Genomic DNA, 14,778 nt, shown 5'->3' on the forward strand with positions numbered 1-14,778 from the left:
ATAATTCTGAAATATTCCATATCCACTCATAATGTAAACAAAAGAAATATAAGCAAATATAACGCCATAAACGAAGTGTAAAAAGTGGCAAACAAAAACAAGCAAGACTTAGGCTGCTGTTTTTATGACCATCGTCATCGTGCTGACTCAGGTGATAGTTCTCTCCGTACACAACCTGGAATACCCCAACACAGCCTCTCATTCCCCCGAAGCCCTACCAAAATCGTCTCCTAGATTCGACAACTCACCAGTCGCTTCCTGCTAATCGCCAAGGGTCTACATCTACACACCCCTCACATCCACACCACCCATAACCCCCAACCCGCGCCGTTCCTCGTCGTTTGTGGACTCCCCGCATTCGCTGCACAACCACCACTCCGAGCGAACCACACCGCCTACCTGATTCTCAAATCTGGACGAGAAGCTTGGCTAGAGCTTGCTGCTTGATATTGATACCTTGCGATCTTTGATCCATATCGAATATTACAAACAGCCAGTCGCGATCGACTTGCCATACACCGAATCTAATCTCGCTGCCCGACTTCCCCGATTCTTTTCCCTTACGCCGTACTCCGCCGTTGTAGACCTTTGTTGGAGGAATCATAGCTGCGATGTTTCGCGCGCAACAGAATGCCTTTGACGATGCTGTCGGTAAGCTTTATCATGCTTTTTGGGGTCTGCTAGAGGGCAGATGCTGTGCTCGGGCGCACTGGCCTTGTCCTCGTTACCTGGTTACGTTACTGACCTGGTGATCTCTCTATAGCCAAGGCGACGGATGAAAACCTGACATCTGAGAATTGGGAGTATATTCTGGTGCGTTGGATCTGAGCTATTGGTTTTCTGAGATGCTGGCCCGGGACATGGGAACTGATTTTCTGGGTGGTAGGATGTGTGTGATAAAGTTGGCTCTGAAGAATCGGGGTATGTGGATTTAGTTGCGCAAGTTCAAGGGTATTTTTGCTGACTTTTCCTCAGTGCGAAAGAGGCTGTTGCTGCTATGATTAAGAGACTTGCTCATCGGAATGCCAATGTGCAGCTCTATACATTGGAGGTTTGTGATCTTTAACTTGTGCCATTGGGCATGTTGGATTGAGGTGGCCTCCGTGTTTACTGACTGTCGTTGTAGCTCGGCAATTCATTGGCGCAAAATTGTGGACTTAAGATCCATCGCGAGCTAGCGTCTAGAAGCTTTACTGATGCGCTACTGCGTCTGGCGAATGATCGGGTAAGCGGTCCTTATATTTCGTTATATCCCAGCACCTTTGTTTTGACACCTATTTCTAGAACACGCATCAACAAGTCAAGTCGAAGATCCTGGAGCGCATGGAGGAATGGACACAGATGTTCGCATCCAACCCCGACTTCGGTATCATGGAGCAGGCTTATATGAAGTTAAAAACCACGAGTATGTACCAGTCCTCGTTACAATTTGACGATTGAGCTCAACTAATCATATCTTAGACCCGAACTTGCAGCCGCCATCGAAGCCAGGCAAGCGTGAGATTACTGATGTCGACCGTCAGATGGAGGAGGAAGAGCTCCAAATGGCACTTGCTCTCTCCATTAAAGACAAGCCCTCAGGTGCCCCTGCTGGTGCTCCCGCTGTTCGAGCCGAGTCTTCAGCTGCGGCTACCTCGGCCTCGGTACCAGCACCTGCACTGGCCCAAGCCAATCAAGCGGGGCCTGCTGAAGCCCAGCCAGTTCTATCAGGCACGTCAGTAGCTACTGTGTCGCGCGTGAGAGCCCTGTTCGACTTCCAACCTTCTGAGCCCGGAGAACTTCAATTCCGGAAAGGCGACATTATTGCAGTCCTCGAGTCAGTTTACAAGGACTGGTGGAAGGGATCTTTGAGAGGCCAGACCGGAATTTTCCCTCTCAACTACGTGGAAAAGCTGCCCGACCCGACTGTGGACGAGCTGCAGCGAGAGGCTCAGATGGAGGCAGATGTCTTTGGTCAAATTAAGAGTGTCGAAAAGCTCCTTACATTACTGAGCACCCGCAACACAGACCTTAATGTCTCGGAAAACGAGGAGATCAGCAATCTCTACGAGGCTACTCTTAAGATCCGTCCAAAGCTTATCGAGTTGATTGGCAAGTATTCGCAGAAGAAAGGTAAGTACTATCTCTACAATCGCCGAGGACTTCGCTCATAAATATGCAGATGAATTCACTCAGCTCAATGAGAAGTTTATCAAAGCTCGTCGTGATTATGAGTCCCTGCTGGAGGCATCGATGGCTCATCCCGCACAGCCGCAATATGGCCGACCTCTCCAACCTCAGTACGCATACGCAGGTGCTGCAGCTGCAGGTTACGCAGGCCCTCCTCAAGTCGAAGCGCGATACTTCAGCCCCAGACCCCAAGGTACGTACAATCTGGAGCCCGCAGACTATGCTAGCTCCTGACTTTGATTTCAAGACACGACACCAGTCCAGGCAACTGCACCATACTACGGCGGCGAGCAGACAATGCCATACCGCCCAGCATCCCACTCCCCTGACCCCCGCAACCAGGTTCCAGCTATGGCACCACCAGTGCAGCAGCAGGCACCTCAATCCGACCCCTACGCACCTGTCCAGCACCGTCCCCAGTCTACATATGACCACCCCCAAGAACTAGGAACATCCGTCTATGATTCCCCCGTTGACCACCCTGTTCCTGCTCAGCGCCTGCCTTATGCCCCAGGAGCCCAAGCCCAAGCCCATCCTGTTGGTCACCAGCAATTCCAGCAGCAACAGCAACAACAAGACTACTCGCCGTCGGTCTACTCCACCGATGACACACCTCAGATCCCTCCAGTGTCCACCATGCCCCAACAAATCCCCCACCAATTCCAACAACCCCCATACCCCAACTCCCCCGCTGCCCACCAACCCCCACCCTCGCATCAGCCTCCCCCAGTCCCCGGCACAACACCACAGCCGACACAGTACACATCATACAGTCCGGCGCCTCCAGCTCCCACAGGCACGGGCGAGTACCAGGCATACCAGCCCCCACAGGGCGGGGCAGCTGGGTCTAATCCAGCTTCGTTTTATCGGTGATTGATCTTTCCTCCTACTAGCCATTATCTTTCGGTCCAGAGGGATCAATTCCTTGGCTGCGTTTAATGTTGACTTGGTCTCTGGCGCTTACACGGACTGTTTTCTTTTCTCTCTTCCTTTCCTCGCCTGTTGCTGGCTGTCTGTATCTACTGTGTATCTAGTCAAACACTGGTCTGAATTGTATGTCCGTACATATGTGTGTTACTCTCGGTAGTAAGTTGGTGGCAGTATAGCACTGTTGTGATGCCTCTGCGAGGCATAGGCATATATGGCTAGGTAGTCATGCCTCCATTGTCCACTTTTTCAGATACATAGCATAGGCTAGGGACTGAAGAAGTCTCAATACTTACTTGGGCGCCAAAATAAGCTCAAATTGTATGACAGAGGCAAATTAAGGTCATAAGCAATGCACAAGGCTGACCAATGAGAGCCATCTGTTGGGGTCACCGGCGGAGCCTCAACCCATCAACTTTGCGGGGACATTCATCTCATCTTCACGCCATGGCTCTAGAGTCCCTCTCTCCAGAGATCCTGTTAATCACTCTCGAATACATATCCTCCCCACTCGATCTCATCGCCGCTGTACATGCCTCACCCAGTTTATACCGAACCTTCATCGCCTACAAACAACATCTCCAGGGGAATACCCTGACTCGAGCAATCCATCCAACATGCCGAGCAGACGCCTATTCAGCCTTGGACGTCCAAAGGATCCCACAGCAGATAAAATCTGGGACGAAAATTGCAAAACTCAAAGCCGAATGTTTCTCTATCTTCGCCACCGATCGGAAACGCCGCTCCCAGAAACATGATGACTTCAAAGCAGACAATGACATGCTGGAAACGTTGTTCAATTTCCAGGCTAGTGTCGAACGTCTCATCGATACTTTCTGCCATTGGTCACTGGGCAATCTATTCTCAGCAGACCAAGGCCACTCCCCATTACCTCAACCAGCGACCATCCCAAGAGCCAGATTGTCACATACAGAACGAGCCCGTCTGCAGCGCGCTTTTTATCGCTGTGAGGTCTATGCCAGATTCCACCGAGTCCTTCAACTCCAGGATAAAAGTTCCGCGATGAATTTTATTCAGATTCTCATGAGCTACGGTTCTCAATTCCAACAGCACGAATTCGAAGAAATGATCTGTGTCAGACAATTCTTAGCAAAGTGTGTGGAATCACTCTGTGAACGGGTAGAGGATGATTTCCTTGCTTTCTATACTGGAAAGGGTCTATTCGACGCAGGCGTCGGGAAGAAACCCGCTCAGGAACTTGATACCCCAACTGAAAATTATGACACAGGCAGAATCCTCAAAGACTGCGGACTGTCCCTCTTGACAAGAGATTACCGTAATGCACCCTATCACGATAACCATGTCAAATACCTCGTATCCTGCGGCCCGGCTTATATCCTCTCCTTGAACGAACTACCACCGCGAGAGCTCAAGCACGTCCTCCTCAAATCAGAACGCCACTCGCATGACTTGGATATAAATGATTACTTTGTTACGGAGGGTATGATAAATGATAGATCGGATGAGAGATCCGAAATGACCCTTTATCGCGGCAAAGTGGTTTCCATTGACCGTGATGAAGTTGATAAGCACAATCTGGGGTGGAAATGGGGGACTAGTTTCGCCACTGGTGTCAAGCCAGATTCTCCATCTAATGTTCTCCTTCGGAATATGGGTTATGTCTTTTGGGACATGAGACGTTTGGTGGACTCCGGGCTTGTGGCTGAGCCTTACGTTGTTGCTATGGGGGCTGACTGTTTTCCGGCTGGGTATAAGAGGCCTTTTTCTAGGTGTAGTGTTGAGGAACAGCTTTCTCGATGGAAGGTTGATGTGGAAGGTTTGCGGGAGTGGAAGGATGAGTAGATGTGTATTTTGGAGCAGAAATGATGAGCGCAAGGTCTCGATGAATTGAGAAATGATGATGCATTCACTGTGCCTACGGTTCTCGGGCAATCTTCAAGTACTGCATGGACAACAGGAGATGTCTTGGTCTGTAACTTCTTCATGTCAGCGCTTGATGGTATCTATGAAAACATGATTCTAGATGCCAGAGGTAACCTACGTCGCACGAATGCAGAAAAGAAAGGATTATTTGATCTCGATACCTAATTAAGCAGTGAGGCGTCCAAACGTGAATCCACTGTAGTTGCAAAATGGATTTATTTGCCGACCACTCAACAAAATCCTAGAAACCTAACAATATGTGTGTATAGAGATCCCCCTCCTGAAATAGTTTCAAACCTGGTCTTGATTTTGTGCAAATATAGACTATGGCCTAGGTTTCTGCTTTCATTGTGATTCTATCATACGCTCCGAGATTTGACGTGTTCCATAATTGTAGCAGCATCACTTCCGAACAAATTACTAATCATTATATGCTATGCACCTTTTAATAGAACTTCTAATTGAAGAAAACGTGTGTTTGTATTAACGTTAGTCTCTTTTAAAGTGCAATTATCACTTTTGTATTACTCATTATCTTATGTTTGTTGCTATTAACGACGCCGGGATAGTAATTTGTTCAACCATGGTATCCCTCTGAAATATCCACAAGACTCCGAACACGAACCGCAAGCTCAGCTGACAGACTGAGGCTGATGAAAAATTGAACGAACTGGTCATGACATAGAGCTGACTTCATGTCACAGCAGTGGAATCACAATATCCCATTCCTATAGGTACTTTAGCTAGTCATCTTCATGGTCATCTCTCTACCTCCCCAATTAAAAAAAAAAAATACTTTTCATAACCCTTCACGTTTCAAATTGAACAATCAAAGTATATCACCTTTCTGTCAAAGAGGAGTTGAAGCTTCCTTACATCGATCTCAATATTGTGGATTGTGTTTATTTCATTGTCGAACTAATCTTGAAGTCCACCTAAAAAGGGAAAAAACATACGAGGGCATTAGAGGCTCCATCGAGTTCCTGATTATCCGACGGAGAGCAGATAGCTTGAGCCTCTTCCCTAACAAAGGCTGCGTCTCCTACAATTGATCTGCGAATCTCCTTGCAATTGCAATTCGCTCACCGATCTACTCCGAAAGCCAGAAAGAAAGTCTTTGCTTTATATTTCTTTGTTTATAAAAAAAAGTATGTTAACCCTTTTCGTATTGGAACATGCTAACAATGGAAAAGGGGAATCCATCACTGGGGGAAAAATGTCAGCAGAGTATACAACTGGGAATGGTGTTTTTACATATCGCCACAGCTACGACTCGGTCAGCTGGAGATATCTCCTCGAAGATGTTACAAACATCGCCAACAACTACTTAGTCAACGAACATGTGCAAGAGCCCAACGTTGCCACCATTCTAGCGGGTCGCGACTTTCACAAGTATCGCGACACGGGGACTTGCTATCAGATGTGGCCTACCAAATTCGAGGTTCACTCTTATGTTCCTGGCTTTGTCATTCACGGCAATGGCGTCTTTCACTACAACTTTGTGCAAACAGAGTATCGGATGTTTTGGACTACGAAGAAGTGGGAGGTCATCGGCGCGCCGAACGAAGTAGTACCTGCCTTCGATCATATTCCATCTTCAACGGAAATGGTTGAATTATTCATCCAAGGAATTCACGCGGCTGGTCTTTCCCCGCTCGTTAAATTTCTAGCGCACGGGCTTGGCGATTCAGAGAATCGGAAACTAACTGTGGAAGATTATATGGCCGACTATGTAGGAAACCTACGCCCTGACTCGAAATACTCTTAGGGAGAGAAAGATAAAGAAGGGATATGCAGTATTAATCGTGTATTTTAGCACGCCTTGGTATAGGTTTTTCCCTACTTTGATAGGTTTCCCTATACACTTCGTGCCAATGCAGAGGCGCTATGGTTCAATGCTCCCTATGTTACTGTCTTGATAGGATCAAAATAATTTCAGAAACAGGCCTCGATATGCAGATTTGATCTGCATTGCAGATCACGGGTGCCACAGGCGATTTCTCATCGCAGACACAAGCGTTGTATTAAACCTCGACCAATTCTCGGTAGAAAACGACACCGAAGAGTACCTTAGCTAGAAAATATTCCGATTTGCTGTGCTTTGTTTGACAAAGCCACAATGGATGCAAAATTCAGACCAATTGTCCAAGATGCAACAACTACACTTCATCCATTATACACAATATCGACCACATGAGAATGATATATATGCTATCGTTTCCATCGCTGAAAAATCACCTTATATCTCCATGACTCCTTGAGCTCGAGCCTCGAACATTTGTTAGATTCTTCGATCTCGAGCCTCGTACGCTTCATCGAGACTCTTGTTGCTCGAGACTCATACGTTTCAGACATTCAATATCCCGGTCTCTATTCTCATCCGATCCTATCCCGTTCTGCTGCTTCAGGGATGGCAGTACGGTCTGCATAGCTTTGAGTGCAGACCCATCTGATACTCATGGTCTCCTGGGTTTTCGGTCTCCTCGCAGTTTCTTTTCCTCCATTCCCTTTTGTAGAACCTCGTTTTAGCCCGTATTTTATTTCCAGATCGGGAAAATACGATGATATGATTCTTGCCGTTCCATCTCCATTATGTAACCCATGGCGTAGTGGCATTATGAAAGGAATAGAGAAAATGGGGGAAGTGGTGAATCTTCGGGCCAGATTAAATAGTAAAAAATCATTTTAGATGTGGTTCGGAATTTGACGTAGTATGGAGGTTGTGTTATATGGAGACATAACTTTGGAACGGGGTTCGAGTCTGTGTAGGCAATTTCGTTATAACCAGATAGCCACCGCTACTCGAGCTTCTGCCAGAAATCCTCGATGAGTCGGGCTACCTCTGGCACTTTTTGCCTCACAACACCATGTCCCACCTGCGGAACAACAGAAACATTCCGCATGCCAACATCGTGCAAATCCTGTACACTGCACACGTCGTCCAACTCTCCTAAGATACATAGACCTTCAATGCCCTTTGTTGCCGCTTCGGCAAATTCAGCATGTTTATCTAAACACCCACCATCTCTGAAAATACCAACTACACTTGCCGCATGGCCTTGATGCTGCTTCATCTGCCAGTCTCGGACTGCTTCTGCAACCACTTCGCCTCGACCAAATCTCTCCTTCCAATCAGAAGGAACGACCAGTTGTCCTCCGAGGAATTCCAAAATCCACGAGCGCGCCTCGTCCTCTAATCCCTGACCACCACGCAAATAGCTCCTCTGCAACTCATCAAACTGCGTTGAGCGCAGTAGACCCGCGGGTGCGACCAGCACCATAGAGGCGACGCGGTGTGGGTACGCAGCCGCGAAAGTAGCTGTGGTGGACCCACCAAAAGAGTAACCAACAAAATGGGCAGTTTCCCACCCAAGATCCACCATCACAGCCTCGAGTAATGAATGAAAGAGTGTTGCTTCGTGCGCTGCAATTGGTGTTTCAGTGAGCCCGTGGCCCCACAGGTCAACCAGTACACATTGCGCATACGGGAAACGCGAAGATAGCGCACTTGCTAATGGTAGCAAACCGATTGCGGGGGTTTGAACGCCGTGCACAAAAAGTACGCGGGAGATTGTCGTTTTAAGGTCTGTTGGTGTAGGAGACAAGGGTGACAGCTCGTAATATGCGACTTTGCCGTTTGGAGTCTGCAGATACCGTGCTGATGGTAGCAGGTTACCGAACGTTGCGCCGTAGTCGGCTTCAGATGGTGCTTGAATTGGTGGCTCGTTGGACTTGACTGTCCCTGGTCGAGGTAGCACGAATGAATTGTTTGCCATGTTTATAGACAGATGTGTGATGTTTATATCACTTGGAGAGGTGATGGAGGGGAAGGTAAGCATAGCCGTGTCACAGGAACCCCCCACCTTCCGCGTTCTGAAGCTGAGTGTCCAAATACGGCTTAGGGCGGTTTAGTATACGAGACAGGAAACATGTGGGTAATTTGAACTATAGCTGTATAGATATTCGATATGGACAGACATGGTCAATAAGTCAAGAGGCGGGGTTTGTATTTGCATAGCTAGTTGCAGACAAAATTGTGGGGTTAGGGTTCCCCATAACGTGAATCGATGACTTCGAAAAGCCATTCTCCTAAGTGGCCATCTTGGACACGCTTTTATTTTCCTGCTTCGAATCAGCAGTGGCTATTAACAAGCTCGGTATGAATTAGCCCGGCTTCAAGTGGTTAAGAAACTCTATGTAAACAGCGTTGCATTCGATATTCGGAAGATCCCGTCGTGTCCGTGCCTGAGCGACCTTAAATACCCATCATGGCACTATCTGTAAGGAAAAGGGTATAAAAGTCAATATGATTACATCGTTTATAGCAAAAACATGCACTACGTTGCTCGCTCTTGTGACTGGCTGCAGTGCTGGGGTTGTCTATAGAGATGTCTATGGGGAGAGCACCTGGCACAAGTATGTCCGCTCGCCCAGCACTTCGATAGTGAAACCAAAGAGCATTTTGACGGCGAATATTACCGGCAACGTGTCCAATCCCAATGGATTCTTGGAAGGCAATGATGCTCCAACAATCTTGAGTCGCAAGCCAGACGACCTCCATATCCCTTCCATCGTTGTTGATTTCGGTCAGAATGTGGTCGGAATAGTATCGATTGACTTCGCTCAGTCAACAAACTCATCTCAAGGGCTCCCAGGATTGAAACTGGCTTTTTCGGAAACCCAGCAGTTCTTGACAAACACGAGTGATTTTACCAGGTCGGATAATCTGCCAGATGTATGTCATTTGAAATCATTCCTTTGTCATACCAAGCAATGCTAATACCAACTAGGGCCAGAAAATAACCAAGGGCACTGATCAGGTACGTAAAAGGGGTTTATTCGCCTCCTCTAAGCAGATGCTAAAACAATATAGGTTGCCGTCGCCAACGATCCATCTACTTGGAAGAACAAGGCTGGCTGTCAATATGGCAACAAAGTATGCTCAGACGGTCTTCATGGGTTCCGGTACATGAAGATCTGGCTCGATGCCCTTGACAGCGACGCCCCATACACACAGCCTTATGGCTCGGTTTCCATATCCAACATCGAACTCGACTGGTCTGCCTATCTGGGAACTCCTGATACATTCACCGGATGGTTCGAGTGTTCCGACGAAGATCTTACGCAGTGGTGGTTTGATGGCGTCTACACTACCGACATGTCCAGTGGTACTTTCCTTGCCAATGAGACTGATCCTCGAGATTCTGCTACTCCGACGCTGGAGGGCACACGAGTTATTTTTGACGGCGCGAAGCGGGATAGGGATCCCTATGTTGGAGATCTGGCTATCGCTTCGCTTACCTCTTATCTCTCGCACGATGCGCCTGAGATGACTCGTAATATTCTTGTTAATTTGGCGAACCACCAGCGTGCGGATGGATGGATACCTCCTGCGAGCATGTAAGTTGGTACTATATGAGAGGTATGCTTCCACTGACACATGTCCAGAAACAACTATACCCTTCCCTTGTACGATTACCCTATGTGGTGGGTCGTCGCCACATATGATTTTGTCATGTACACTGGCGACACAGACTTTGTTGCCCAGTACTACGACGTGATGAAGAAAACACTGGATTCATACTATGGTCAAAACTTGACCTCCACGCATGGTCTGCTCAACAAGACAAATGGCTACGGTGACTATGCCTTCTTGCCCCGTTCTGGTGTCATTACATACTACAACGCGCTCTACGTGCACGCCCTAAAATCAGCTGCTCAGCTTGCCAACATTCTCGGCCACGACGCTGACAGCAACGCCTGGACCACACGTGCCTCTGAAATTGGTACCAAGATGCTTGCTAGAAACTGGGATTATGCTGTGGGTGCATTTTTCGATGGCGGGCCATGTCCCGATAAGTCTGGAGACACGATTTGCAATGTACATGCCCAAGATGGCAATGGCTTGGCTGTTCTATCTGGGGTAGTCAATACCTCTCTTGCTACGGGTCTACTCGACTTCTATGGAAACACAGCGGCACGACCTTACGGAAATGCATTCTATGACAACGATTCCATTCAAGCCGGGTTCTCACAGCGTGTCTACGCCTTTATTTCATACTTCGAGCTAGGCGCACGCTTCGCTACCCATGGAGCATCAAACTCAGCATTTGATGAGATCAAGCGGCTTTACGGCTGGATGTCGACGCACGACCCCGAGATTACGTTCTGGGAAGGCATTGGTCCAGAAGGAGCACCCTATGAAGATGGCTTTACTTCTATGGCCCATGGCTGGTCCACAGGAATCGTACCACTGATGAGCAACTATGTTCTCGGTATCAAGCCCACTGCACCTGGGTCCAAGACCTGGCAGATTTGTCCTGTAATCGATGGTGGCGACCTCACCTGGGCTCGTGGTGCGGTAGGCACACCCTCAGGCCCGATCAAGGTACGATGGGAGAAGGGTACGGATGGATCTTTTGTCTTGCAAATTGACACACCGAAAGATACGAAAGGGGCGATCTGTGTGCCAACTGGTGGATCTAAGGGTCGGGTTGTTATGGATGGGATGGAAGTCGATGGCAATGCAGATGTCGATATTATTGGCCCTATTGCGACAGCTGGAGAGGGATTCATGGTGGTGAAAGCTAGCGGCGGCGTACACATGGTGACTGTGAATGTGGGAAAATAAGAACATCCACATTTCGTTCCCAGCAACTCTAGTTCTTGGCCTTGATTTTATCAAGATAGTTTTATCCGCTAATTGCGTTGAGAGCTGTTCGACCCGTTAGTCAATTTCATTCACCTCGATAACTTCAATTTAGAATAAATGATCGCTAGCTAGATCTAGCCTCCAAAAGCCACGCAGGCGGGTCTCCGGTAGTATTCCCAGTACATGCGGCATTTATGCACATCTCGAGGCTGCCAAAAGCAAACTGCCTGCCCGTTAGCCCAGGCCCATAGTGGATGTACTTTCCAGAGTCTGTCATGGTTGTCTGTGTATTCTTCGGAATGACCGGCTCCTCAATAGCACACCAGCATGTGTCCTGTAAGAACTGCCCCGAACTTCTCAAGCTCCTCAACGTAGCCGGCCTGTGAGGCAAGGCCGTGTTGATCACGACCACAGGTAACTATCACGGCAACATCTTTCTCCTTCGTTCTTCCTTGGCATAATTATGCTACTTGCTTGATCTCCCGGAAAGAGAAATGCCGATTGCCCAACGAGATGAGGTCGATTTCTTCCCAAGAAGACTATTTTCATCTGTAAAATAAAAAATAATTATAAAATAAATGTTATCTATCCACAAAGCTTGTGGGCCAATACGAAAAGACAAAAAAGAAATGTGCATCATCCGTGAATCGAACACGGGCCTCGTCGATGGCAACGACGAATTCTACCACTAGACCAATGATGCTGGAACATCAAACAGCTGGAATTGCTGATTGGCTGCTGATATTAGATCGTCCCAGTTTGTTGTTATTACCTTAGCTCTGCCTAAGAGAAAAGAACAAAGTGTGTCATGCCCTAACCACGATAGGAACAATCTTGAATTGAAGACCTGCGATGCATGATCTACATCTAAAATCATGATGAATACTGCCTTTATGCATAATGTTGCTATCATTTATCAAGACATATTTTCGCCCAGAAAGACAGACGATACATCGAAAACATCGAATACGCCAAACAACGGCGGTATTGTGCTGAATATATCTCTATCACATACGAGATATTTAGAGGGAATGATTGGGCCCTCCCCTTGCAGAAGCTATTGATGGGCTTTAAGCCGAGGATATATCTTGCTCTATTCAGGTGTCTCACATCTTCTCAGCATTGCCATCTCAATTGTCATTCCTGGGCCAAACGAAGTCGCAACAATGTGCTCCTTCTTACCCAATGTACGAAGTCGATCCAGAACAATCAAAACAGTTGCACTGGATGAGTTTCCTCGCGTGCGGTAAATTTCGCGACTTGCTTGCAGTTGATCGTCCCTTAATTGTAGAACCTGTTGAGCCCCTTCGATAATAGTTTGTCCGCCGGGATGCAAAGCCCAGTCAAAATCACCAGCTCCTAACGATATTTGCAATTCTTCGCCTCCAGCTCCTGGTCCAGGACTAATTTTCTCCTTGTAGGGTAGGAGAAGTCTCTCAAACATTGGTTTGATAGCATTCATTGCGTAGGTAGAAACGTCGCGAGAGAGAACAGTTTGATAACCTATATCCGTATTGATCCAGATATTAGTACAAATGATTGATCTCAAAGCATTTTCAGAGATCGATGAAGAAGCAGGAAACGAACCATCTGTACCCACATAGAAAGACAAATGCTCAATCGTATCAGGAATAAAACTCGTCCCCCACTCAACCAGTTCAAACACAGGTGTGACATTCTCGTCCTTTGCCATCGCATACTCATTACAAAGAATAAATGCAGCGGCAGCATCCGAAAATAAAGCCCCAGCAATGCAAACCTGATCCGGATCTGCACATTTCTCTGCATATGCCAGCTCATTCCGGAAGTTAGGCGTACAAAGCTCACAGGCAAAGGCAAGAATCCGAGCCGCCTTTCTCTGCAGACTGGCCCCGCTGGCTATTTGTGCTGCAGCGCGCATGATAGAGAGCCCGCCTGCACATCCAACGCCCTGTAGAAGCATGCGATCGACCTGGGGTGACAAGCCTAGTTGTTGAACTACAAGTAGATCATACCCAGGACTGCCATGGTTGGTACAGGTCACTCCAACGGTATGAGTGATCTGCTCGGGGATGATGTGAGCTTCTTGGAGAGCCTTCTGACATGCCTGAACAGCGAGATCGACCCCGGCTTGTCGAAAGAACTGATCAAGATCCCGGACTGAAGGTCGCTCTTCTTGGGTAGCAAACCCATCTTCATAAGAATGAATTGCTGATCGAGTTTCGATGCCTGTTAAACGGTTTATTTGAAGCAGCTTTTTAACTCTAGGTACATTGGGTTAGACTTCGTTTGTTGAGCAAGCGAAGTAAGAATAACTACCCTGGACTGCTGACATCGCTAAAGCGTTCCGCAAATTCATCAATTTTTTCTGGCGCCAGAATATAATGAGGGTATTGTGATCCAAGTCCAATGATGTAAAGGGCTGAGATGGATGCCATGATGTGTGCTGACCCAAAGCGGGGGTAGATGACTGGCGACGAGGAAAATGCAAGAAGTAGTTTTCGTCTATACGCATACGACCTTGCGAAAAAAGAGTCAGAGTGCCCTGGCGCATCCTGCGAGTCGGCAAGTTCGAAGTAACGAAGTCCATTCAACAAGGAACACTAAGCTAGAGAGAAGAAGAGAAAGAGAATAGGAGGGACGCTAGGAAGCCAGTATATCTATATCTCCTTCGTCCAATCATCTCTGACCACTGTCCCACCGCTCTCCCTATAGAACATCTGCCATCCTCTAGCGACCATAAATCATATTATCCCCCCCATAAGACATCGTCTAGTCCCTAGACGACAGCAACTTTATCGTTATATTTATGATCATCGTGATAGTCGTCTTCTAGTGCAGCTTTTGTCTAACAAGAGAGACGCATCGGTGGTCCCGGTCGGTTAGGGTAGGTGTCATTGAAATCGATCAGCTTCTACGGCGCATTCCTAAAATTACTAGTAGGTTACTAGGCCAAATCTTCGTCGTATCCGATCCACTTAACCTATAATATAGCCGTGAAGCTAGGATCTCTCTAACTTCCTATTCTTACGAATCCTCAATAACCTCTAGTGACGGCGAGTCTTCGATTTAACCGGTCAATAGTGCTAACTTGTTAGCTAGCTGTAGCTTGCTCGGGTCGAAATAGACTTCCGCATACCCCAATT

At 47.5% G+C, this 14,778-nt stretch overlaps 6 protein-coding genes across 6 annotated transcripts; 4 read left to right on the forward strand and 2 right to left on the reverse strand.

Annotated features, from left to right (window-relative positions):
• Window positions 1-611: 611 nt before the first annotated feature.
• PENARI_c025G10381 (ESCRT-0 subunit protein HSE1) lies at window positions 612-3,042 on the forward strand (the record flags this gene model as incomplete). Its single annotated transcript, XM_022635860.1, has 9 exons — window positions 612-651; window positions 764-813; window positions 887-921; window positions 976-1,051; window positions 1,127-1,225; window positions 1,285-1,405; window positions 1,462-2,112; window positions 2,162-2,362; window positions 2,417-3,042. The coding sequence occupies 9 exons, from the start codon at window positions 612-614 to the stop codon at window positions 3,040-3,042; spliced, it is 1,899 nt and encodes a 632-aa protein (XP_022484360.1).
• A 501-nt stretch (window positions 3,043-3,543) lies between these two features.
• PENARI_c025G03759 (uncharacterized protein) lies at window positions 3,544-4,920 on the forward strand (the record flags this gene model as incomplete). The annotated part of the gene is made up of 1 exon (XM_022635794.1): window positions 3,544-4,920. The coding sequence occupies one exon, from the start codon at window positions 3,544-3,546 to the stop codon at window positions 4,918-4,920; it is 1,377 nt and encodes a 458-aa protein (XP_022484343.1).
• Window positions 4,921-6,217: 1,297 nt separating this feature from the next.
• PENARI_c025G12443 (uncharacterized protein) lies at window positions 6,218-6,769 on the forward strand (the record flags this gene model as incomplete). Its single annotated transcript, XM_022635880.1, has 1 exon — window positions 6,218-6,769. The coding sequence occupies one exon, from the start codon at window positions 6,218-6,220 to the stop codon at window positions 6,767-6,769; it is 552 nt and encodes a 183-aa protein (XP_022484371.1).
• Window positions 6,770-7,799: 1,030 nt separating this feature from the next.
• Window positions 7,800-8,777, reverse strand: PENARI_c025G08019 (alpha/beta fold hydrolase; the record flags this gene model as incomplete). The annotated part of the gene is made up of 1 exon (XM_022635840.1): window positions 7,800-8,777. The coding sequence occupies one exon, from the start codon at window positions 8,775-8,777 to the stop codon at window positions 7,800-7,802; it is 978 nt and encodes a 325-aa protein (XP_022484293.1).
• Window positions 8,778-9,307: 530 nt separating this feature from the next.
• PENARI_c025G02847 (uncharacterized protein) lies at window positions 9,308-11,632 on the forward strand (the record flags this gene model as incomplete). The annotated part of the gene is made up of 4 exons (XM_022635784.1): window positions 9,308-9,736; window positions 9,792-9,821; window positions 9,875-10,401; window positions 10,450-11,632. 4 exons carry the CDS (start codon window positions 9,308-9,310, stop codon window positions 11,630-11,632), a joined length of 2,169 nt encoding a protein of 722 aa, XP_022484305.1.
• Window positions 11,633-12,746: 1,114 nt separating this feature from the next.
• On the reverse strand, window positions 12,747-14,070 carry PENARI_c025G10116 (uncharacterized protein; the record flags this gene model as incomplete). The annotated part of the gene is made up of 3 exons (XM_022635858.1): window positions 12,747-13,156; window positions 13,241-13,896; window positions 13,952-14,070. 3 exons carry the CDS (start codon window positions 14,068-14,070, stop codon window positions 12,747-12,749), a joined length of 1,185 nt encoding a protein of 394 aa, XP_022484316.1.
• Window positions 14,071-14,778: the final 708 nt, after the last annotated feature.

This window comes from Penicillium arizonense (assembly GCF_001773325.1).
Source record: "Penicillium arizonense strain CBS 141311 chromosome Unknown PENARI_contig025, whole genome shotgun sequence".
Lineage (NCBI taxonomy): Eukaryota > Fungi > Ascomycota > Eurotiomycetes > Eurotiales > Aspergillaceae > Penicillium > Penicillium arizonense.